At 45.3% G+C, this 26,827-nt stretch overlaps 1 protein-coding gene across 1 annotated transcript in view; it reads right to left on the bottom strand.

The window, feature by feature from the left end:
- Window positions 1–6,489: 6,489 nt before the first annotated feature.
- LOC135899902 (dehydrodolichyl diphosphate synthase complex subunit DHDDS-like) overlaps window positions 6,490–26,827 on the bottom strand; it is a 41,646-nt gene continuing 21,308 nt past the window's right edge. Inside the window, exons 4-7 of the mRNA XM_070526735.1 lie at window positions 22,212–22,328; window positions 18,733–18,837; window positions 12,897–13,119; window positions 6,490–6,825 (exon numbers count right to left, since the gene is read on the bottom strand). Coding sequence (XP_070382836.1) covers window positions 12,936–13,119; window positions 18,733–18,837; window positions 22,212–22,328 — 406 coding nt within the window. The 3' untranslated portion in view covers window positions 6,490–6,825; window positions 12,897–12,935. The remainder of the gene's footprint in view (window positions 6,826–12,896; window positions 13,120–18,732; window positions 18,838–22,211; window positions 22,329–26,827) is intronic.

Here is a 26,827-nt window from a genome sequence, read left to right as displayed (position 1 = left end):
CAATGTGTGTTCCTATAGAATTTTATATAACACTCTTTTTATGTTTATAAAGAGCGGTATGGAAAAAAAATTCAGGTTAAGTTTACTTTGAAGAGCTTGAAGAAGTTAAAAAAGCTTGTAATTATATAAAACCCTCCAGCTGGCGCTGTTTTTCTTTACAGCTAAAATGTTTTGCTAGAGACTTTTGCTGCAATGTGCAACAAGACAGCTGCATACACGAGCTGGAGATGTGCGGCACGTTTATTACTACTAAAAACACAAAAAACATGCGTGTATTGAACGTGTGCTCATGGGAAAAAATACTCATTTTTCTTTTGCTAAGTGAACTGTCAAAATGGCAGGATGTTTCACGAGAATAATAGAAAGTGCATGACGCAATATCATGGGCCGTGAACCTACTACTGCCATAGCGCGTGTAAAATGCTCGACAGTAAACCCGGGATGAACTTTCATGACGTTGACGCAGAAAATGCCACAATATCGTGATACAAGCATTAAGGCTAAACCATATGAGCGCAATATTGTGAGCCACAGCGACGAGCGACGGCTTCGAGTGACGGATCGGGCCGTTGCGCGAACAGATCGCTTGGTCTTGTTGCGTGATCGCTCGATTCTGCAAATCTAGAATTCGTCGCTCGTCGCCCGGAAGTGCTATGAGCGACTAGCCTAAAGCGTGAAGTCGAAACTGGATGTACATAACTCAAGTACTTCCGATTGTCGCACGGAACGAGCAAACGATTGAATTTTTACACGTGCCAGGATAAGAACCTACTGCAAGACTTTGAGAAATATGCTATGCTGCTTTTTACAGTAAAACACACCAACGTAAGTTAATAAAGCGCGCGTCACGCTAGTTTCGGCGCCTATATGGCTGCCCTCATATCGGCAACACAGGAAGACGTCGCTCGAAGTCATCGCTCGCATGAGGTGCGACTTGTAAGCGACGCGCGAACGCGACAGCCATCTCCCTCGCGTCGCTTGTCGCTGTCGAGCGCAAGATCGCTTGCATGGGGTTTATACTTTAAGGAACACGGAAGTCCTGAACCAACGCACCTACCAATATGGACGCCAAGTGACCCTCTATAGTACTGATTTGCATCCTCCTGCGTCGGCGCAGTGCTCTTTCCTCCTTTCTCCCCTTTCTATTTCAGATTTTTCTTGCCCCCAGTGTAGGGTACGTAGCAAACTGATCGCTAATCTAGTGGACCATCCAGCGGTTCCGCTCGCTACTTTCTCTCTCTCCTTGACTTTTCACGATGTCACGATGGGATTTTCATCTGGGCTCCGCAATCTGCGTCACTTGACGAGCTTGACACTGTGGCAATTATGGTGTTAGCTCAGTAGAAGTATGCCAAATATAAAAAAAAAACGAGAAAGCCACCGACTGATACGCGTCGCGCAAGTATAGTGTTTTTCGCGGTCGACTTTCAGGTGCGAACTCGAATGAACAGCTTTAACGTGCGAATACAACCGAGGGGCTGACCATGTCATGGCGAAGTGCTTCTACATTTATAGTGAACCCGTTATACCACTTTTTAAAGCTGTACGAGAACAGCTGCATCTAATCCACTGCATAAGTAATTCAGAAAGTTGCTGTCGGTGTTCTTACCACTGTTGTCCACTGTTCGCTTCGTTGATTTGATATTAAAGCTGTACGAGAGCAATGTCGCCCTCCGGTAGTCGGAAGCCACTGCGGGCGAAATGGTCCGCAGCCGCATGTGGACCGCCAGACTCGTAATATATATATATATATATATATACATATATATACAGTTCCGCCGGAAATGCAATGCATTGATTGCGATAGACAATTCTACAACTGTACGAAGCAAGGCGATCAATTTTATCGGCCATATAAAGCGCAGCGAAGATTCGCCTACTAAGTAAATGAACAAGCGTGCTGTCACGCACGCACAGGCAAACAATAACACTTCTCACTCTATGGTCGTGGACACTGGCTATGAGAACAGCAGCAGCGTCGACACACAGTCTTTCTTGCTCTTTTTCACTGCCCCGCCAACTGAGCACATATTAAGAACACAGCACAGACGACGCCACACGCTATAAACACGCGGACAACAGTATGAAGCGAAAGCTACAGGGGCGGAGCTTCTGCACATGACTACTTGTACGCAATGTAATCCGGGAGCGTTCGGAACCGGTTTCGGTTTCACCAACCTCGCACAACGTCATTAGTGAAGGTCGATGCAGGTAATTCGGCGTGAATCAATGTGTATTCACGTCCGATGTGCACCAAGTTATGAGCAGCGAACATCGCAGCCTGCGTCGGAGCTCCGAAGCAGCTGTATGGCGTCGGTAGAGCAGGCGCAGCAGTCAGCTCGCTCATTCGTTTGAAGATGTCGAAGGTTGCGATTTCCAGATGCGTTCGCTTGGTTTCCGCGCAGACGCTGCAAACACTTTTTTCTGTGTGTGTGCTCCAACAGTATTTTGTTGCTGAAGTTGGGCAATAGCCACTCAGGGGAGTTGATTGGGGGGATAGCAAGCAAAAAAACAATCAGCAGTAGACACTTGTTATATTTTGCGTTTGATGAATGTGCAAAGCGTGAGAAGGTTTCGGGTGTTGTAAAAACTCAAAAGCACAAACTAAAAATGCAATAAAATGCCAATAGCAGGCTGGTAAATGTTAGGCATCGCTTCAAGTTAGGTGGTGTAAAAAACACGAAAAACAGTTTCTATCTCCCAGGTAAGAAAGCGTGAACAAACCTACTGGACTGCTTCCAGCAGCAATGAAAGATGCGCGCTTAGTTTCCGTACCCTTCGGTTCATAGCCAAGAAAAGTTGCCTGCGAATATAGCTGGCGTTAGCCACTCAGCAGCCGCCGCAGATTACCACTACGCTCAGCCGCATCATGCGCAGCTGTGGTCCGAGTGAAAGAGGGAAAGCGTGCTAGCGATAGCGCGCGCTCATCTCCCCACCTCCTCCCTCGAGTGAACGAGATGACGTCACCGCACTTCTCGGCTCGCCCTCACACCTACAACCTACGGTCATGCAAGTGTCTCATCAATGAAACTAACCCTTGACTTGCCTAACCTAGAGGTACGTCGTAAGTACTTTCGCCTATGCCTTTTTCACAAGATTTATTACTCTAACGAAACACTTAAGGACGAACTAATCTCTCTGCCATCATACATATCGTCACGCACGGATCATCGTTTTAAGGTTGAAGTTCCAACTTGTCGCACCAACGTTTATTTTGATTCCTTTATACCAAGAACGACGAATGACTGGAACCGCCTCCCTGCCTCCATCACTGCCATTTCTGAAGCCACCAACTTCAAGAATATTGTTAATGAATTTGTTTGCAGTAATCACCACTCCTCTCTGTAATGCCTCCGGGCCTTGAGAGTATGACAATAAATAAATAAATAAATAAATAAATAAATAAATAAATAAATAAATAAATACTAAACTTTGCAGCGACGACTATGGCGGAAATGTGCCTGAAGTATCCCTATAATTTATCAATTAAACGCCATGGCAGGATCTTATACATATATCGCTTCGTTGCCGGTTTCACGTGGACATTTTCCATTACGATCGACCCCGATTGCGATCGAACATCTTGACTATGATTGGCTCCGTGCCGTATTTCTCGCAAATGCGTCAATTGCGATCGGAAAGAGGATCTCGATTTAGGTTTATCGCGATGGAAAGTGCAGCGTGCGCACCCGCATAAGAGACTTTCTTGTAATGCTGAAGTTCATGTGATAGTTTTGTTCAGTACTTGCGTGTTCCCAAAGAGACTCAAAAGACAAACATTAAATCAGTTTAGGTTGATATTGTACTGTTAAATAAACTCGCTAATTTGGTGATAATAAGTTTTCAACGATACTAGATAGTACTTAATGGCAAGCTTTCGTGTTTTAACATCACGCCGAAATGGCAAACTTGGTACAACACTGTGACATTAGACATTGTAATACGTGTGCTTGTAGTTGGGTCGTTGCAGTGCCGTAATACTTTTGAAAGCTTTCTAGATCCCTTGTTTGGGTAGTCTGAAATACAATGTGGTCAATGTTTACTGATAAAAAGGAATTAGCCGTGTTGAACTAGATGACATCAAAATTCATGACGTCATGGTGAACTGGTGCGGGAGTTTCAATGTTGTGTATGCACCCGTCTTTTTGTTTTTGCGCCGTGTATACTTTATGAAGCCTCCTCTCACAGTAAATGTCCGCATATTTTAGCTGGAGAGCATATTAAAAATATTGTACAAGTTTTATATTTATTGATACTTTAAGTTCACGAAGAATTACAAGCCTATTAACCATTTGTAGCGCCGTAGCTGCTGCCAACTGTAACTCGCTGACAGCAGTCAAACATTCAGAGGAGTTTGCGGAGTAATTTTTTCGAAACCCGCAGATAGGAACAGTAGGCTTGTTGCGCATTCGGCACGTTCGATTAGAGCATTACTACAGATGAAGATTTTGAATTGTCTTCTTTATTGCCTTCCGTCTCAATTTGGTTCAGCATTACTCTAGGCGATTCACAAAAGCACCGTTATAAAACCGCCATCTCCCTTGCGTTTTAAATCATAGAACTTCAGGAAAAGATGTCTCTCGATGTTGAATTGCTTATGCATTCTTTTCTAGATGCGTGCCTTTTATCGTGTACACTTTGCAAGTACATCTTTTAACACCAGCGCTTTACTGAACGCAATCCATGAGATATGAATCTTGTAGCTACTTCAATACGTACGAAAGCGATATCTGCACTCACTTACATAGTTTACCTAAGGTATATCTATACCTATTGATAAAGGGGACACTGTATTTGGACATGTGGAGAATTCGACTGTTTTAAAAATCAGCATGCCGTTTTTGCTAACTCACGACACAACTTCATGGTAGTTCAGTCAACAAGCTTTCAAGTGTGCAAACCACTGCAACTACGTAACTCTCGGACAAAAAATTTGTCATATAACTATGAGACTATTTATCCATATTGGTTGAGTCCTGGGAGTTGAAATATTACGGTCAATGCGTATGATGTCTCAGCATTGACGCCTTGAAATCTCGCTGAAAGATTTCTTACATCTGAAAGATATCGACGTCAGTTTAGGAGAAGGAAAATGAAATAACATAACACAAATAAATAAAAATTCTGCAGAGGCACTTAAGACTGCCCACGTCTTTTAATGCGAAAGCATTCAAGCGTTTGTAGACCTCGGAGGGTCGTGAACGCGCTCGTTTTATGCGCTCATGACGCGGCGTCACCTCTTCTCCTTTGGTTACACCATAACGTGCCCACACAGGCACGCACTAGGCCACACGTTTTGTCACCCCAATGGCTTTGACCGTGACGTGTGCTATTAATCACCCATCATTTGCTCACCTTTAAACAGCCCTGGAGCCGTCGTGGTGGCGCGGAAGCATGCTCGTCTCCCACCCCGGAGGCCCAGGTTCGATTGCCACCCAGACCGCAATGTAACAATTTTGTTTTCAAAAGCCATGAACTTACATTGTTTACAGGAACCTACCTCAGAAATCTGACGTCGATCCGAGCATTTTCTGACGTGTTCACTTTAATCTTTGCGGTACCATTTCTGGTACCATCTTCAGGCCACGCCGACTACGATGGATTTTTTCCCAATGGGGCATATAATAACGTTTAAAAAAACAGCCCTGAAACCGTACATCGGACAACAGAATAGAAGAGGGGACCTACGCAGCGCTGTTTTCACATTATGTCTTCTGATTATTAATAAAGCTGCGGTCCCAATCAATCAAGCTGCGCCATTTCCACTAGATTTTGGCTTGAAGCAGTCACGACAAGGCATATTTAAAACGTTCACCGTAGTCCGAAAATACATCAGAACAAGTTTCATAAACAATACCCTATAGCTCAGAAGCACAACATGCATGCCTTATTATCTGACATTTCTTACAGAGGGCCCTCTGTTGAACTTCTAGACAATTAGTAAAATAAACGAAGACAACAGAATAGTATTGCCCAACTGAACTACAGTGAAATAGTATGGCGGGGACATTCCTCGCATCGCAAGCATCTTGCTAATCGTTTCCCTAGTGAAGAGGCGAAGGGAACCCACAGTCTGTGGCTACCTAAATGATGAAACAAAAAATTCATTCGCAAATGTTTATTATAGGCGGACAAAGGCATAGCACAAGCGATTGCATTTAACGTAGACACTTCGGAAGCAGCCGTGTTCACTACTTAGGCCTCACACCGAGTTCTATTTGTTATTACTCGGTTTTAAAATATGTGTACAATAGCCTGGAAGGGGAAAAAGGAAGCAACGTATTGTGATTAAAATTACATGTGCAGAAGTGTGTCCGTTGGATACATCATTGGAAGAAAGTCACATAAAAAATATCGTTTTTACATGATGGGATCCTTACCCTACTATTGGGCAGGAGCTTCACTGAAGCCATAAATGTCATCACAATTAAAAAAGAATGCAAGGTTATTTGCAAGAAACACTTTAAGAGAAAGTGCAGCGCTGGAAAGCTTTAATAACTCGATATAAGCATAACCGCTACTATGGGCGATTACGACAGGAGAAGTACTGGAGCGGGAAAGAAGCTAATGGGGGAAATAGAAGTATTAGTGCGTTCACAGGTGTACTTGCCGATGCTGCTTGAGCGCAAGTCAATCAAGTGCATCAGGGGGCCGACCTGCATCGCACTTGATGGCTGGTGTTGGTTCACCAAAGCACAATCTATTCATATGTGCCATCCTTCTTGACTTGACGTGATTTATGAAGGAATTCCGACGAATAGTTTTCGCAGGGTCACTCTGGTGAGAGTGATCAGCACACAGCGCAAGATGCTTGTCCTTTACTGCCTGTATCAGCAGAAATTGGAAACAAAGCACAGTTTTGGTTATTTGTTGTTTTAGAGCCATAGCAAGATATTTATGTGGACAAGCTGGCACACCCTGCCTGGGTAAGCTCCTTTATCTATTCGAAAATTTGGCATAAGCAGCTGCGCGAACTTAAACTGTTGGATTTACATCATATTTGTCACAACGCCGCACGAAAGCTCGTCTATTTTGGAGGTGCCAATTGTATTTGGTAAAATATTGCTGGCGTGATTGACTCCATAGAGTGATGTACACCACTAAAATTGAAGAGGCATTGTGAACGAGCGAAGCTCTCGTCGATGAGCGTTTTCGATTAAATTGACGATTTCAACTGAGAGAATTATTTCTATTGCCAGCAGGATCATAGGTGGCTATCTGCTCAATTACTCGGCCATACGTTGTAGCTTGCAGCAATTACCATATTTTCCACCTATGACTTGTCACTAAGAACCCAAGGGATAACATCATAGTGAGGGCAGTCGGATCATCTTTCGAACTATGCTCAAACAGCGCGACTGAAACAAGGACACTCAGAAAAAAAATCAACGTAGAACAAACGCTGACTTGCAGTTGGCAGTCAGCACTTGTTCTGCTGTGCTTGTTTATCTGTGTGTCCTTTTTTCAGCCGTGCTATTTGAGCACAGTTCTAAAGAGACGTAGGAACAGTGCGTACAATATATATAACAGAATCTGGCGAAAGGGAGGGACTGGACGGAACATCTTGTGCGCCCGGTTGGTTAACCTTTTACGACTGGTACTGATTACGCCAGACGGGAAAGCAGTGAATACGAAAGAACCAGCCCTAAGAAAGTTCACGCGCTATCTACTACCGTAACTTGCTTATTGATATTTGATGTACTGCAATATATAGACCAGAACACGCTAGTCTCGCACCCAGACTAACCGAACGCATACTCTCGCACCCGGGTTGCCCGGTCGACCGGCGCTATTTTGTACTGGGCTGCCAAAGTGTATTCGCCGGCGACCAGTATACATGGCAAGCGCCAGCTCTAGGGCTCCAAAGTGCGGAAATGTGCCCGTTCACACGGATCCACAGTAGAAGAAGTCATCTGGGCATCATTGCGTCGGGTTTGGACGCCAAAACAACCAGCGGAAAAGGAGCAGGTTGCTTAGCGCTGTTTGCGAAGAGCACAACACACGTAGGGAATCGTGCCGGTGCGATGTTTTCAGCCTGCGCCGATTTCCATCCGCAACGAATAATGCCAAGCTGCGCCACCGGTGGATAGCTGCAGTGAATAGGAAGAACTACCAACCCAGTGAAAATGCACGAATGAGTATTCGATCTGTGTATATTTTGGTGCCACGTTCAACTTGGCGCCCTACAAACGTAATACGCAGGTTTGCTCTGAGCACTTTCTGGGCAACAAGCCTACAGAGCAGAATCCCGCGCCGGTGCTTCGCCTTGGCTATAACAAAAAGGCAAGCCTTTTCGTGTTTTCATTCAGGCAGAGCTCCCGACGGTTAAGCGGAACAGTTGAGTTTGCGGTTAGCCATACTTGCAGCTGGTGCACGGAATGACCATTAAGCGTGAACGTCAAGTTGTAGGCCTTGCTGGTGAACGTTATTGCTAATGAAAGTAAACCGAAGTCTGCTCGTCACGTAGCATGCGTCCACAAAAACGTAAACGACGACTACTCGTCACCGAAGGTGTTCTTGCAGCGCACCTACCTTTACGAGCTGGTGTTGCAGGTGTCATTCGTAACGAATTCATTTGAGCCTCCTGAGCTCTAAACTGCGTGCGGGCTGTTACGCGAGGCAAAGCGCAAAATATTTCCGTTCATATGGCGAGGAAAATAAGGTGCTTAATTATTCTTGTATTTTGTAACAAAATTTTGATCGTTCTCACTAGTTTTTTTTTACTGTTTTCTTTTCTAAGGGAGCGCCAACAATCCGATGGCCTCGCACAAGCGAAACAGGTCTGGTACCAGGTAGCTGCAGTTGGTGGGGCTAATTTCTTGGAATGCAGGTGCGGTTGTTGTCTTGTACCAAAGGGGTCCTGATGATGCAGCTTTAAGTAGGGATGGTAATTTTACGTGCCCTGTCATGGTTTGTGCAACTGTACAACACCTGCATCTGTCATGCTCGCCCTGTTATACGGGCTTTGACTGCATATGTAGTTGAACATTATAACTACTGTAGTACCTCATTTTGCAATGAGTGCAGGTTTAGCATCATATGCTGCTTGTTCGAGTGCTGTAGGCTTTTGTTCTGAATGTTGTACTCTTAAGTGGTTGCACGATACAATTGGCCTGGTGTATTTTCTATTTCATTTTGAGAGGACTTTATATCTTCGCAAAAGTGATGGCATGGGAAAGAACTACAGCCCTTCTTACTATAACATCTATTTTGTTTTCAGTGTGCAGGTGGTGAAGGGCAGGCGTCTGCTAACCAGGCAGTCAAACGACCTCACCAGTTGGTTGCCAAGCGCGGCCAACCCAGTAGAGACCATTACAAACAAGACCAAACTGAAAGTGCAGATGACAGTGTTCTGCGTGCTTTAATTATATATGGCACCAACACAGTGCTGTATGTTCCTTCACAGGTTACGTGCCAAAAAGCTCACAGGTGTTCTAGCATATAGCGCGCGGTTTGTACAAACGTAATAGCGTACCTACCCGATGTATTCGCTTCTGCAGTCTGCACAGCACTCAGTGTGTCCATTGTGGACTTGCACGAGGTCTTGAAGTTTGATTGAATCCAGACAGCGAATATGACAGGTTAGAAAAAGCGTGAAACACGCCTTCCGCCCAGCTAAAAAGCCCAAGTTTCGCTTTCGCGCCGGGTCGCATCTCCCGGCGCGGCAGCCCAGGCCTGCTACTTCGCGGCGCTTGGGATAGATGGCGCGACCGGCGCTCATCAATATGGCGGCGCCTTTTGAATTCACGGTGTTCTGGTGTATACCCGGAGTGAAAATTCAGGACGTAATTGCGAACATTGGCAAAACGTAATACCCGCCTCCCCCTTGAACATACAATGAACAATTTACCTAAGAGACACGTTATAATTCACAAAATAGATTTTTGCGCAAGACATGATATAGTCGCGTCACTAACACAGGCAATACTTCTCTTTCACAATATTGTTCAATAAGGCGTCATAGCATACTGTGCTACCAAAACTTATCGGGCGCATGCCTTATTGCTCCAACCAATTATCTTAATCTAGTAAAACCATGGCTCACTCGTGCGGTCGGCACAGTGGGCAGGCAATGAGCTCGTTCATTAATATATTATAGTCAGTTCTTCTTCCCCTGCGCAGTCTTGTCTACCCTACGTATTAGATCCGGTTTAGATGAGGCAAGGTTTATGAAGGACAGACGGGACGCTGCTAAAAGGGTAAGCTTCTCCGGAATGCACCCGAGAAGCCTGTGTACACGTCGCTTGCTGCAGAATTTTTGTGCGTGTGCCACCTAATTACTCGTGCAGTAACTTCCAAATGTTCTCACGCCATGTTTGTTTTCTCTATTCTGAAAATTACTGAATCAGTAAATTGATAAAGTGAGAGAGCACTAGTGCCTTGGCGAATGCATAGTAAAGTTTAGTTTTTTTCATTTTAATTAAACAGTGGGTACCAAGGGAGGGGAAGCGTAGTCGAGGTCGGCAGGAAATAAGGGCAGGTTATGAAATCAGAAAACGGGCAGGTGCAAGTCGGTATTAGCTAGCGCTAGCAGGGGCAATCGGACATCGCTGGGAAAAGTCTTTGTCCTGCAGTTGACGTCAAAATAGGCAGTTGCTGCTGGTGATACCTGCACCGTTTACATGGCTTTATCTGTTGCCAGGAGAAGCTACTTAATTTCGACCCACATATGCAACGCAATCAGTGAGGTGATATTGAAATGACGCCATGTTGGACTTCGCTCAGGAGACCGCATCTCTGAGCAAGGCTCACCTCGGCTGATGTGCTGAGCAGAGGCAGGCGGAGGAATCGGCCACCTCTGAGGCATGAACGGCACGGGTTGTGCTTAATCGATCAGAGCCACTAACGAACGAAAAATGTATCGGCGTTTGGAAAGAATTTCATCAATGGCCTTGTTTTACGATCTTTGTAAACGAGCTGTTTCTCACTTTCTTTTATAGCCGAGGTGGCTGACAATTTGGAAACAGCTATTACGAACAAAAAAACACCTTTCTAATTTCACTACCTGCATGTTTATCCGAGGAAAATACGAATGAGATAGTACCGCCATTATTTAAGACCACTGCAGAAACCAAAGGTAGAGGTCTGCTAGCGAACTCCCTAAATATGTTTGATGACAAGTTGTTTTACAATAAGGCTAGCTAGCTCAAAATGGATATAGCTGCTTTGACACTTTGGTGGAATACGAAAAGTATCGTATTGCATTGGAGCCAAATCATTCCAGGGTTCACCACTACGACATGCCTCCTTTTATATGTTGTTTGTAAGTAAATGCAAGTCATTGCACTGATGTACAAATTGCACTGAGTGGTGTTACAAATTGCTTCTCGGTGTTACAAATTGCTTCCAACGTTTTATTGAACTACAGCTGAACTACACTGTGTTGAGAAATCTTATTTTACATTAAGCGCAACACTTGTATGATTGTCATGGTTCACTTTCGCTTTGGCGGTGACGTGTACCGAAGGGCTGAAGGCATAAGTAGAATTTGTTTGTAGGGGCCATCGCCGTGTTTACAATTGGACGATTGAGGTTTAGGATCGCGTTTATCGTGCAGCTACACTGTGCGAGCGCCGCTAGGCCCGTAAAGATGACGCAGTGGCCCCACACTTCTGCCGGCACCCTGTGAGAAGCTTCCATCGCAAGCACCTACAACGTACCTTCTCGCAGGTGTTGGAGACCAAATGAACATTTTGCCCGGCGCCTGTGTTCAAGTGAGTGGTCGGCGACTTCGGAAGCATTCCCCACTTCGTCTAGGGCGCGATGTGCCGTGTAAAGACACTTCGTATGACGGAAGTCCTTTACTGTAAAACTGAGACTACATATTCGCTTTGGCAATTGACTGTGATGCTAAGGTCAATTGCGTCTGTGATTTATGTATCGCTATATAAGCTTGCGCGCTGTACGCTGATATAAAGTGGTTTTCTATGTATACTGTCTTCCCTGTTGCACGTCTGAGATCCTCGGCCCACACTTTCCACCACAGTGTTGTCTACATATGAGGCAGCCTGCGCAAATGCAATTTTATCACATTCTACCTTTATAGTCTGATTTACCGCAGTTTGAATCATACTTGCCAGGAAGTACGTTCGCTTTTATTCCAAACTACACTAAACATTACAACCTCCAATTTAAATATAAATGTGTATACGACTCGGAAAAATATGCTTTGAGCGGCACAGTGACCCAACCTAGGAATGCAGAAGCTGGTAGATTTGAATTTCCACAAGTCGTCTTATACGCAAACACTACATAATGGCAACGTCTAAGGTAAAAAGAGAACTCCTCAATACAGCCTACTTAAACTGTACTTCAATTAAACACTGGGACAATTTTCAACGTCGCCTAGTACAATTGCTACAAAAATAACATTCATTCCATTGCCTTTCAATGCTAACCTTGATCATGTTGCCTGCGATATGGCAACAACTCCTGAAATTGAAATCGCACAATAATTCAACTGACTGTAAGTATGCTTTGAATTTGGACGTTCAATATTACGTCAATGATAAACGAAAACACCAAAAATTAAAATATCTCAACAATTTTTCACCACAATCCAACTGGCCTATTTAGAACGCTTGGCAGTAAAGTCCTCAAAACGCTACAACGACCACTCAACATACTTTAAACACCAGTTGTTGATATTCTCGAACAACTTTTCAATCACTTCTCAACAAACATTTTTGTAAGATAACACTTCCCGTACGGCGCAGTGTGGAACCAAAAAGGAGTGGGTCATGTGCGTATCTGTCATTTCTACGCCCACGCTGTGTGCTGAAGCGAATGCTCAGGCGGATTGTCGATAGAGTCCACAAAGCTGTTTTCATATAGTTTTGTTGCTTTGTTACTCTGAAGCAACCAAGTAATTGTAACCTCTGAAATATCACACTCACCTTAATCAGTGGCCAGTTAAGCTGAAATCGCAGTATCGCTTAAATCAAGTTCGAAAACTTCATCGCAGGCCAGAGTTCTGGTTCTATGTGCATGTATGAGTACCCGCTCTGCAGCACAAGGAATTCGCTGAAACGCCGTTCACCGCTGCTGCGAAACCACAGTTCCGTCTCGGGAATCTCAGTAAGTTCCAGCCAGTCCGCGATGAGACCCGGGTTGATGTCACTGCGGAGGACAATCTTAGTGAGAGGGACAATAAATGTATATAATTCGAGGCAAAAGGCAAGAAAGCTCGCAGGACAATAGAAGGGAACGAAAACTAACAACTAGCCCACCGGTCTGTTCTCTTGAAATGTATATATTTGTCAATATTTTAAGAGAAGTTTTAAAGAAGCATTGAGTGAGGGCGGATACAGCAAAATAATGGCAACGGGATTCTGCCTGGTCAACAATCAGCTGTGAAGAAATATACGTCATACGCAAGAGTAATAACGTTATGGAAAATAATTACTTACGTAAATCAAGAATAATGTGACGCTTGCGTTACTTCATTCTGAAAGATTGCTGTGTGCTCAGTCTGATGTTTTATTTCGGAAACAGTATCCGTATATTTTTACGCTCATGAAGATGTCTCTAATTAGAGCGCGAAGGATAGCGCAGGGACCAGGCGGATGACGGAAACTCTGAGTACTAAGCTCAATCAAAAGCAGGCACACACAGGATTAGACAGCGCGCAACTACAATGCATCACTTGAGAGCGATGAGCGAAACGAAAACGAGGTAAACGCGGGAGCCAACGTTTCGACAAGTGAACTTTTTCAAGGCGACATATGCCTTCCTCGGCACAGTATATGAAAGCAAAATTATTCTAAAGGTGAGAGAGGGTAGGCGGGTTGACGAGGCAACGACCGAGGGTTTGTTAGCGGCGAGGCTCTTTAACCTCAGTGGGAGAATGTGCAGTAACCCTGTGTGTCAGCCGACCTTGTTTTTTTCTTCGTGGAAAGGGGCCTGGACGACGACGGGGGAGGGGGGGGGGGTGTATTATCTGCTCCGCTGAATGTCAGTGAGGTTCAGTGGCGCAGTGTTTTCGGTGTGTTGGTATGACATGATCAGGCTTATGGCGCACAAAAGGACGAGGACACTGAAAGACGTGGTACACACAGGTGCTGCAAGCAGTTGAGCGAGCTATCGTCTTTGCAGAAAGTTGCAGGAAGTTGTACTCGTGGAAAAAGAATTAGAAGAATGGATTCAATATAGAAATAAAAGTAGAAAGAAGAAACGCAGAGCAGAAAAATAAAACACTAAGCAACCCAATGAAAAATAGCTAAGTGCTGTTGCATAACGTCAGGATAAACGGATATCGCGTGGATAGCGTTGAAAACCTTCCCGAGGCCTTTGCCGAGCATTTCAATTAACCAGCTCATAGCTTTGATGAACTTACTCTGCATCCTACAGTTAAATTTCTGTTATGACCGAAATAGAAATACAGAGAATCATACCTCATTATTACGTTGAATACATTGCAACTAATAGGCATAAACTTTTGAAAAAGAGCTTAAGAATCTAATTGCTTTGCTGAATTTCAAGGTATTGGCAAGAGTACTCGGTTATTTTTCATTGGGTTGCTTAGTTTTTTTTTTGCCCTCCTTTTCTTTATGTTCATATAGAATTCATTTTAGTAATTTTTTTGCACTAGCACAATTATCTGTCGCTTTCTTTATTCTCTTTCAGAGAAACCATAGCTCGCTGAACTGCTTGCAGCGCCTGCGTGTACCACGTATTTCTGTGTCCTCATCATTTTGTGCGCTATAAGCCTCATCTTATACCACCGCGCTCAAAATGCGGTGTTACCGAACCTCAATGACCTCCAGCGGAGCAGATAATCCCTCCCACTGGTCCAGGCCCCTTCCACGAAATAATAAAAAAATAATAAAAAGAAACACCATATGGCTGATCTTTTATCCCTGGGTTAGATATCTTATATCTTGTTTTTACAATCCGCTACGCGACAAGAGATGACAAATTTGGCCCTTCCATGTCTTTGACCGGTTCTTGGTGTTACCGCCAACCAGAACTGCAAAACCACTTCGCAGTTTCCGTCGTTCGCCACTCGCCATCGGTACCCAACCGACTGGAAAACACCAGATGATCGATATGTTTTAAACCTTGAACCTCGAATCCCGAGCTGCACGTGTCATGGAAGGTTGTACCAATAGCGCCAATGACGTGCCACACTCATTCAGCCCGATGTGCTGCTCCCACTGCCAAAGACATGTTACAGTAGGCATTCAGGGAAAGCCACCCTATAGAGCAATTTTTATGTGTTAATTCTAACTAGAAACCAATCAAATAATGAATTTTCAGAATGAAAATGTCTTTGAAAATGTTATGGCTATACAAACAAATTTGGGAAACGCTGTTCTTTCTTGCAGAATTATTTTTGATAAGAAATGGACTAATGGCTCACGCGTTGGACATAATACCCGTCACTGCCGCAACTGTGTGTCATCGTCACCCAAATGAAGCTTCCTGTACAGCGATCCAGAATCAATAGGTCACTCCATGATAGAGCGTGTAAGCGCGACTGAAGGAGGACGTAGAAACAAACAGATACATAGAGACAGCGGTTCTTTCAACTACCCGCCATGGTTGCTCAGTGGCTATGGTGTTGGGCTGCTGAGCACGAGGTCGCGGGATACGAATATAAACTACAATAAATCAGCATAAACACATATGACTAAGAAAGTAAACGTTCTGCCTTTTAACTATTACATCAATGGTAATTTGTTAGTTCGTACTAACCAGTTTAAATATTTAGGTGTTACAGTTACGCATAATCTGACATGGCATACGCACATAGAGAATGTGTGCTCGAAGGCGAATCAGAGATTAGGTTTTTTAAGGCAAAGACTAGGTCAAGCTTCGCGAAATGTAAAGCTGATAGCTTATAAAACTTTTGTTAGACCTTTACTTGTATATGCCTCAGTCATCTGGAGCCCTCACTAGAAAGAAATTACTACAAAGTTAGAAAAAGTTCAACGTCGTGCCGCGCGCTTCATATGCTCAAAGTACCGCCGTTTAGATTCCGTTACACTGATGTTGCAGTCTTGTGAACTGGAAACACTAGAAGTACGAAGGCAAAAAAATCGTCTGAAAGTGTCTCTTTAGAATACTACACGGACATTTGAAAATCAACAAAGATGAGTATGTGCAGCTTCCAGGAAAACGAAGCAGTCGTGTTAATCATGAATATGTTTTACGCCCGTACTTTGCTCACAGTGATGTGTTCCGCTTTTCTGTTTTCCCTGCCGTGATTGAACTCTGGAACGCCATACCAATCTTTGTCGCAGATGCCAGTGATTTTTGTGAATTTGAAAAATTTTGAAACATGTATTTTTGCGATTCCGCTGCCGCTTGATGCACGTGTATATACGGTTTGCCTGTATTTAAACCGTCCTTGTAAGAACCCTCAGCACAGGGTTGACAGTATGAAGAAATAAATAAATACATTACATGGGGGGGGGGGCGGGGCAATCACAGGCACTGGTTATAGAATATACATCATACTAAGAACAAGAGAATATACCAAAAGTAATAATACACTGAAACAAAGGTAATATACAAGATAATTAAGCCTCAATTATTACAGAGAAAGCACTAGCACATATTAGGAGAACATAAGGCAGCTGCAAGTATTGCACAGAAAACATTAGTACATATTAGGCGAACATAAGGCAGCTCCAATGAAAAGCAAACAGCAACAAACATCGAAAACACTGCAGAAGTTCCAAAATAATGATAATAAGATTAGCTGACAAGTCGTGAGCTAATTACCTCTTCAAACTTAGTCAAGTCTGGTTCCGTGGCAATGTCTCTTGGTAAGGCACATCATCGCTCACACTTGCTGCTTGTACCTGAATCCGCAATGTCCCAGAATTCTCTAGTTCGGATTCTTCCTCGCCCTACTTTAACCTTGACAAGGTGATCGCTATCCACTTTGCTCCTGTCCAAGCTGATGATCTTCGTTGCCTACTGCACAATCACCACAACATTTTTCATTTGCACGACCGCCCCTTCGGGGCCAGACAAGCATTATCATTTATCGTTTTCACACTGGCTACACAAGTCCGATCTGTAGGCGCACCTAGCAAGTGTTGGCTGCCGAGTGAAGCATTGTTTGGAGTGAAGTCTCAAATATGACAAGAAATACCATCATCGAAACATGGACTAGTCTACGTGCCTAGCCAATTTCCCTCGTCAAGAAAAAGGCAACACGTCAAGGTTTTGCGTTGACTACCGCCACCTGAATATTAACAAAAAGTACATGTAGCCTTTGTTTCCCAATGATCATGCACTTTTTGTCTACAGGAGCTTAGCTATTTTCTGTTGCTTGCTTCCACTCTGGCTACTGGCACATATGTCTTCGTTAGATCGATTATGTAATAACTTTCGCCTAAATGTTTCACAGCCACCTTCAAAGCCTTAGAACTGTGCTTGCTGTTTTTCGGGCTGCCGAACTTCAGTTCAAACCGACGAAATGCCGCTCCGTTCGCCTCTATATTACTGTTCTAGAGCACCTTACGAACTCTGAGGTTATTCAACCTGACCCGGACAAAATTAGTGCTGTGCGAAACTTGCCGGTCTCGTGTTCGGTTAAAAAACGTTCGAACTGGTTTCTGCTCCTACTTCCGTCGATTTCTTCAAAATTCTGCTTACATATCGCCCTCTCACCGAGCTATTGAATAAGGATGTCGCTTTCTCGTGGGTACAACGGCGCGCCGAAGCCTTCTAAACACTCATGAAAGTCCTGATGACCCCGCCCTCTCCCATTTTTTTCATTATGACTCTTCCGCACCTATCGACGTTCGCACAGATACTAGTGGTCACAGCATCAGCACTGTTCTTGCCCAGATTCAGTGTCGTCGAGAGTCTGTTCTCGCTTACGACAGCCGCCGTCTGTCCACGACTCAGCTAACTACCTTATTACAGAACTTGAGTGCCTTGCGTTGGCTTAGCCAATCGCAAGATTTCGCCCTAACCTATATAACCGCCATTTCTCCGTAATTACTGGGCACCTGATGTCGACTACCGGCGACAAATAGGCTGCTGTTGCGATCAATTACACCACATGCCTCGCCCTTACGGGGGCCCTATTTGCCAGCTACGCCACAGATATCTCGGATTTTATCCTGCACAACGTCATCCTACACCATGGTGCTCCACAGCAGCTCTTCACAGATACCGGACGTTACTTCTTGCCTAAGCTCATCGACGACATCCTTCTCTCATGCTTTACTGAGCATCAAGTAACCACCGATTATCATATGCAGGCAAACTGCTTTACAAAACAGTTTAACAGGGCGCTTACCAATATGCTAGTCATGTACGTTCGTTAATGCAGACCATTATAATTGTCAAGTTGACCTGCCATATATAAATTTCGCGTACAATTTTTTCTGTCATCAAACTGCTGGCTGCTCAACATTTTACCTGCTATTTGAACCTGTTCACATTCTGCCGGTGGGCATCATACTCCTCTGCACGCCGCACTACAACATTATATAATACCATCAGCATTAGTACTCTCAGTACTAGTTCTAGTAGTAGTCACAAGTTAAAAGACACGATTAAACAAATTACAGACAGGTGGGAAGCACACATGTCGGAAAGCACAGAATGCAGAAAGGGCGTACAAAAGGAAAAGAGCGGTGAACATATATGTGAGCAAGTGGTCGAATAAATTAAGTCATTAAGGTCACTGGAAAATACTTTAACGCAGCACAAAACTCAAAAAATGAGCAACACAGTCTCTTTTCGAATAGTTGTGCGAAAACTTACTCTGATTTGATGACACCCATTCCTACGGCCTTCGCAAAGTCGAGCGCCATTATCTTCAGGTCATGCTTACTGCTGTAAGCAATGCAGAGCCTAAGCGTCCTCGTTCTAGAACGATAGAGAAGTGCATTTCAGGTTTCTTCAGAACGAAGGAAACCAAGGATCAAATTACAGCTTGGTACTGTTGTTATGGAGCTGGTAGCATAATATTTAAGTAAATGTATGAGTATTTTAAACTCCTCAACATTTCCATGTACGAAATTATTTATACGCCGATATAGCCTTTTCACCTGAACTCGGTATGGTGATGGGGAGAATACTGGTTGATTTCTTCAAGGTCTTAAAGCTCCTAAAGTAAGCTCCTATGTACATGAGATATGCCCCAGTGAAAGGGTTCTCACTTATTCTTCAACGAACACACAAATATAGGCACACGAGCGTTTTTGTAGTTGCCTGCTTAGAATGTGGCCTCTGCAGTCACGAATCAAACCCTTGACATCGTGCCCAGCAGCTGAACGCCTTAGCCACTATGTCACCATGGCGAGTACGATAGAGAGAATACTACTGACAAGATTTGAACTGCTAGTGTAGAGAATGCGTTGACATTACTAGTTTCCTAAAGGATCCTGATACAGCAGGCCATGTACAGAAGGTGTTATTGACCTAGTCTCTTGCGACCTACAGCATCACAAAGGCAGCAACTAGAGGGGCATTTTTCTTCTATACAAAGAGCACCAAGGACGTCTTACGCTCCCTTGTTTCCTGATAGTGTTCTTGCCAGGTACAGGATAACGATGTACGTGAAATCATTGAGCCACGTGCTATCAAGGAGTATGGTGAACGCTGCATAAGCACTGCATGTAGTCTATCGACCAGTCTGATAAACGGACGGCTGTGCATGAACTCTAATTATATGCATATTTCAAAGAATAAACTGTTGAATTTAGGACATTGTTGTGTCTAAGTTTCCCTTACATATGTGTCTTCTAGCAATGAAATGTTATCCCAGTCTTAGAACTTTCCATTCCTAAGGCACTTTAATTACGGCGTTGGTGAGAAAATGTTGCAAGCCATTGAGTTTAAGCTTTAGCTTTGCATCAGCTACGACAAAGCCTAATAAAATATATGTAAAACTGAGAAATACTTTTTTTATAGAACACCATGGCCGATTTTAATGAACTATACTGGTTGTTTCAAGCGCAATTCTCATTTATGACATAATTTTTTTTCCAAAAATTGCGAAGGTGGTCAAGTTTAAAAAAGAAATGGAAGCACGAAGTTTACGAATCCGTAAGGGTTGACCAAGAACAGATATCGCATTTTATGAATTATCACAGGAAGAATATCCAAAGCGGACAAATGTCATATAAATATATCTTACGTGAATTTGTTCTAATGTTTTCGAAGGTATTGCGAAAGTCGTAATAACATATTCTTGGTGTATTTGAGAACCCTGTATATTACATCAAATTTATCCGTTTTAAAAGTATTAGCAGTAAAACGCACCGAACGACCAAGGCTCAGAATATTCACATCAGTGATGTTTCGGCTCCCGAAAGAAAGCAAACGGCGAAGTACACTCATTTAAGAAGTGTGTCAGAACAAAACAAAACCATATTTTTGGCGGGTACGTTATAACTTCGTTTCGGAGGGAAACCGAATTATTTTATATCGGTTTGCGTTTCAAGGAAAAAAGTCGGCAATCCGAAACAACCGACATCCGGCCACGGCAAAATTAGCGCGTATCTCAGGGGTCCGCATAATCGCGTATCTCAGGCAGGGATAGCGCGAGCAATCGGCGGTTGACAACGCTGATCTAAGCCTGCCGCTGGTTGCACTGGTAGCGCTATACGTAGCTGGATGCCTTCCAACACACCCTTCCATTAAATTCGCATGCTCCCTGGGGTACTCGATGAGAGAACGGCCAGTTTGGCCGATGCACCATCGACCGCAGGAGAGGGGGATCTCGCACACTGCGTTGTGGTAGAAATCAACAACTTTTTTATCTGACCTGTGAGGCCCCACGTCTTCGTTGTTCACTTTCTTACACATATCAAAGAAATTGTTTTCTCGCTGAAACAAAAACATCTCTGACGCCTGCGTTCTGCGCTACGTTTCATCGCGATAGCAATTATTCGGACGCTCCATGCACATTTCTGCCGTTGGCGTGGGTGTCGCGCCGCCGTGAGGTTCCGTATAGAGTGCAAGGCTGATAACACCGTCACCGCGATCCCTTCGCTGTACATGTGAGGGAAGCTGACGATCGTAAAGTCCCTTAAACTTCGTGCGACACTCCTCCTCCGCCTTCACTCCTTCTCGTTTCCTCTCTTTTTCACACTCCCTCCTCGACCGTGGCGCCGCCTACACTGCTCGAGCGTAGCAACGGAGCCCACATGCACTCCTCGCCACTACGTAGACGCTGCTCGAGCGAAAATGGCGCTGATGCACGGCGAGAGGGCCCACGTGATGCTATTAGGCCAATAGCGACGCGGCGTCGGCTTCGGCCAGAGCACGCGAGGAGGAGGCGACATTCTTCAAAGCGTGGCACTACTTTAAGATGTTAAACGGGCTTTAGGCGATCGGGATCGCCTTTAGGCGATCGGGGCCACGCGAAAGTGCCGAATGGAAGAGCAAGCGCGCCGTCTTCCCCCGCATACGAGGCTCCCAACGCTGTGAGGCACCGGAGGGAGGGGAGGGAGGGAGGCGGCGTTCTGTGCGGCTGCAAATGCGCATGTGGCGGCTGCGCGCTTTCGCGCGGCCCTGTATTGCGAGCGATCTGCGTTGGGGGGCAAAGTCTAGGTACGTCGACGGCTCGTAGCTTTGTGCGTGCTGTGTGTACGCGTGTTCGCTTTGCGTTGAAGCGACAGACAGCACAAATTTCGCTCGCTGCTGCTGCCGCGTTTCCTCCCGCCATCGTTGTGACAGCGAGCGTCCGCAGTCGTTGAGTGATGCGCTGATGTTTGCAGTGCGCGCTGAGACGATGCTTACTGATATATTTAATAAGTGGATTTATTAGTAAGCATGTCGATAAGGACTATAAATAAATAGAAACGGACATCAAAGTTGAGGCAAGTGGCCAAAGAAGCTGCGCCCTAAAATGGAGCAGATTGCGTTTTTACAACAGGCGCTTAAGGGTGGTTCAGTAGTCAAAGACTCATAGTTTGGTGCTTTGGAATGGTCTTTGGAACGGTACATACTCCTTCAGAATTACCATGATGTTTCGCCAGCTTCCCTGTTTTCGACATTCATTGTCGGGTCGTCGCAAAAGTAAAGGAACTGCGCAGCAAAATATGACTGCGTAATCAAAACTATGACTTTCCAACACGCCGTCATTTCTAGGAACATGAGCAGTAATATTAATAAGTTGCTCCGCGAGACAGAAAATGTATGTACGGCACTTGATTTTAGCTGATGGCTCTATAAACAAAGTACTGCAAACCACAGGAACTGCTGTGAAGAGCAAATTGCTCGGACATCCTTACCGACTTCTGTCATCTGTGGCGATCTCAATCTGTGCTAAACTCTCTTGAATGGGCTTGGGAAGCAGCTTCAAGTTGCCTACGGAGCGGGCGTGTAGGTTTATTCGGCGGAGGATGCCCCTGAAAGCAAAGAAAGTGTGGAACCATTCATTGTGCTCAAGGGTTTTTGTTACAGCTGTTGTCTTACTCGTATTTTACCTGCCTCTACAAGCATACCGAAGCTTACAGTGCCACCTCTAAAATGACATAATAAGAAAAGAATTCTTTACACATCATGCGCCCTACATATCAGAATATGATGCATGGTTTACACATGTGACATGTCGAAGTGACATAAAATTATTGAAGTAATAGCAATAACAGCAAATAGAGTAAGTGAATATAAGGTATTTCTTGGGTAAGCACAGCCACAGGGGTCCAAAAAATACTGAATAATAGAAATTCCCGCTATAGATCCACTTTTCTTGTAAATTCAGTTTTCTCCTCATCAAACCTCACTATATGCGGTGCTGAAATGAGGGATACCAGGATATATTTCGCAAAGTGTGATACTACTCCCTCGTATTTTGGTGTGCTAGCAATGTTATCTCATATGTCAAAGCTGACAGGTGTCGCATGCCTTTAGCAGACTATACACGAAATCATCGCTGACCGAAAAGAATAACAGATCCGGGTTTTGCGCACTTATTAGAACACAAGCTATTTGCTGAAAAAACTGGCAACAGAGTAAATGTGCATTCCATTTATCGAAACAGACTAGCAAATAGCTTCATTGAAGACTTTCACGTACCTAGTCGCACCTGACCAGCTATCCAAGTTAGCGTCAAAGAGGCTCATTAAAGAGTGACACATACCCAATGGTACATACACAACGACTCTAGTTGGTGGGAAAGAGGGCGAGGAGGAATGGGCGTTTATTTTTGAAACAGCCCCCGAGGTAAGCCCCGGTTCTATTCTTGGTGGAAAGTCTCCTCATTCCAGTAACCCTCTGGTCTTCACTACCTCCTTTGCCCTGGCAACGAGGCATGCGAAAAGGGTACGTAAATGTGCGGCCCAAACCTGGCGATACATACCAGGTCGCAGATACCGAGTGACAGCAGTTCGCATGAAAATTCTTCAATAAAGAGCGGCATATGCCTCTTGCACATATCCAGTGGCCCAAGCCTGTATGCAAGATGTTAGATCTAGACATACACAAGGCAGCCTGGCTAAAATTCCTAAATAGTGCAAATTGCTATAAAACATCTCAAACCTCTGGCACCTAACCCTGTTCTCTCAACGCAGCAGCCCGTTGGTCTACTTAGTAATAGAAAGAACACCAAGTGATTCAAGTTGACATGAAAATAATTCACTGGAGAGTGGCACATGCCCTTTTTCACATACCCAGTGACACAAGCTGCCATACAAGAGGTTAGATCCAGACAAACGTACATGAAGCAATCTGCCTGAAGTTCCCAAAGAATGAAAATTGCTATACAACATGTCCGATGGTTTCTTTCAAACCCGGTTCTCCCACGCAGCAGCCCCAATGGTCTACACAATAAAACAGAGGCTATCCAGTGACGAAGCTTGAGGTGAAAGAGCTGTCACCCCGCCGATGTGCCGACCCAACAACGACGACGAAGTCCGCGAAGGCGCGAACGGAGCGAGAGCGTGAGGAGAGGAAAATAAAATCATTGGTTCTTGCATTTTGATGTGGCAGCATCTATTTCCTGCACCGCCACAGTGGTGATCTTGACCATGGAGCACAACGTTCTAGGGGATTCAACTGGGCACCCAACAAGCACCGAGTCAACAATGACCTTGTCGCCGTCTATAATTACGGCACTCAAACAGGAAGAAAGCTCAATGCACTGCATCCTAGAACCATACCGGCTTCCTGAGTTCTGGCCTAGAATCCCTACCAACTGGATTTTCAAACTGGAGTCGTGTTTCGACTTCCATAGCCCATCGTCGTAACAGAAAAAAATACCCCAAAAACGGTAGTTATGCTCCCGCGCGTTCTGCACCCTGATTAACCGCCTCCAGGGCAACAGGCTTAGCACGCGCTCTGTGAACCTTCGTGCTGGATGAAGCCACAATTTCAGGTACTTTCATCCACTACAGCGTCAGCTCCCTTTAGTGCTACTCATCGCAGTCCGTCACATATACCGCGTTTCGCACAATCCTTGTGGTCCTCCACCCAATTTTGGTGCAGCTCCCAGTCTTGCCGGCAAGGCCTTCCATACCGCAAATCATCCGAGACTGCGCCCAGGTTCTCTCCTTACCCGGCACCTCCCGAGTTTCCTGTGCTGCCTCACTCGACCACGTTGCACAACGGTGACACGCCTTGCACTCAAACCATAACAGTTACAGGCGACGTTCATGGTGCTCCGCTTCAGCACTCAAATTGCGTCACCAAAAGCCAATCAACTGGTGTGAGCTGCACGGTAGTAGCAGCCGCCCGCGATTCACCGTGCCTATATCCCGTCACTTGGTCGTCTAGCCCTGACCTCCGCCCTGATGACCCATGCAGAGACGACAACCAACAGACGACAACCAATGTGCGTGGAGTGGCTGGGCTGACCGCGATAATACGAGACCCAAGGCTCACCCTTCACATAGGATCAGCCACCCCTCGCAATCGTTGTCTTCTTTTCTAGTGCCTACTAAAGTGCCTATTCACGAGAAGTCGAGTTTTCCGAGCCTCCTCAACAACTGCATGATGCCCGCTGATGTTTTACTGAATGCGTCATGGCGACCACCCCGTACAAAGTCAACTCCCGCATGGCCAAGTACGCCTCGAGTGGTTTCCAGCGTGCAGCCTCATGGTTCCTCAATGGCCGTGTCCAACCACCAGGCGAGCTATCATACTACGCGCTTTCCGGCCTCAGTGAGGCAGACGCAAACAGGCATGCGTGAGTCACCGGTTTCGACAGCACCGAACGGGGCTCAACACCCGTCCACAGCGCCACCCTTAGCCACGAAGACCAGAGAACTTGGTTCGACCCCCTTCACCTTGACAAGGTCTGAGTCTGGGCTGCCTAAGGGACACGTGGAACTTTCGACCATGTACATATCATGTAAATAGTGATGGTGCCCAGCTATTCACCAGTTATTAACACTGCATATAGGAGCACGTTAGAACAGCATTTCTCGCGCTGCCCATTTACTTATCACACGTCTTGTCATGAACATTCCGTCTATACGGCGGGGAAACCTGTCGCTGCGCCCATGTGTCCACGCACGAACTACGAAGTCCGCGAAGTCGCGAGCCGAGAGAGCGCGTGAGGAGAGAAAACAAGGTTGTGGTTTCACCGGAAAGGCGAAGAATCGATTGCGTTAGCAAATCAGTGGATAGCTACAAGAAGTAAGGATGGTAGTTTTAACGGCAGTATATAGTCGTAAACAAAGGCAGACTAACCAAATCGGCAATTATGTTGCCACGCGCGCACAAGCAAACATGAACACATCTGACACGAAGACCGCGGAAAGTCGCTGTCAATACGCTGATGCGAGGAAACGCGGCAGCAGCAGTGAGCAAAGTAACATCCCTGTTGTCTATCGCTTCAACGAAAAGTGAGCGCCGAGAACACACAGTACGCACAAAGCTACGAGCCGCCGACGCAGCGAGACACTGCCTCCAATGCAGATCGCTCTCGCGATACGGCCGGGCGACCGCGGGCAACTGCTAGATGTGCAGCTGCAGCCCGAGTAGAACGGCATTGCCATCTCTTCCCTCCCCATGGTGTCTCGCTACGTTGGGTGCCTTGCGCACGACAGGATACGGTGAGCTTCCTGCCCGCGTTCGTCTCTTTCGCGTGGGTGAGATTGAGCCGCGATCTGGCACGTTTTCACTCTCACATACAGCATATGACGTATGGCGGTGGTGTTACCCCACTTGAACGAACTTGCACTTTGTTCGTAACGTCTCAGCAATAGCGATGCCGACGACGACGGTGGAAGTACGCTTGGAGTGTCGATACATTTGCTATGACAATAAAATAAAGTAGTTCATTTTGGCATTTAAACGTGGCTGCATCTATTTCCTGCACCACCACAGAGCTTAGAAACGGACACACAGGCATACTGCAAACTGGGTAGTGTTCCGAAGAGGGTTTTTCGCCTTAAAGAAATGCGTACTTGGCCCCGAGATACTACGGAAGACTGGTTATGGTACGGCTATATAACTTGTACAGAGATCACTGAGCGATTTGACAGTCGTCGGAATATGCGCTACAGATCCCTTTATATGCCATACATGAAGCAGTTTTAACGCGATAGCGTTAAGAAGCTCGTGTCGCAGAAAAACCGGTGTCGTCGGCATCGGTGTCGGCGTCCGCGGCGTTGGCCGTGAGCGATAAATCACGGCAGGCACTTCATACATAAGAAGCAACTTCTAAGATGTGCTGGGTGGGAATCGAACCAGGGTCTCCGGAGTGTGAGACGGAGACGCTACCACTCAGCCACGAGTTCGATGCTTCCAAGCGGTACAAACGCGCCTCTAGTGAATACGGTGTTGCTTTCGAAACGAGCCATGGAAAGTTATACTGCGGTGTATATCGGTAATTATGAACATGTAACTTACAGAAGTCGCAATTACACGAGTAGCGAAGTGCGTTTCCGCTGCATTTCTTCTG

The sequence above is a fragment of the Dermacentor albipictus genome, chromosome 10 (genome assembly GCF_038994185.2).
Source record: "Dermacentor albipictus isolate Rhodes 1998 colony chromosome 10, USDA_Dalb.pri_finalv2, whole genome shotgun sequence".
Lineage (NCBI taxonomy): Eukaryota > Metazoa > Arthropoda > Arachnida > Ixodida > Ixodidae > Dermacentor > Dermacentor albipictus.
The sequence above is the reverse complement of the archived record's forward strand: the minus strand, read 5'-3'. Positions and strand labels throughout refer to the sequence as shown.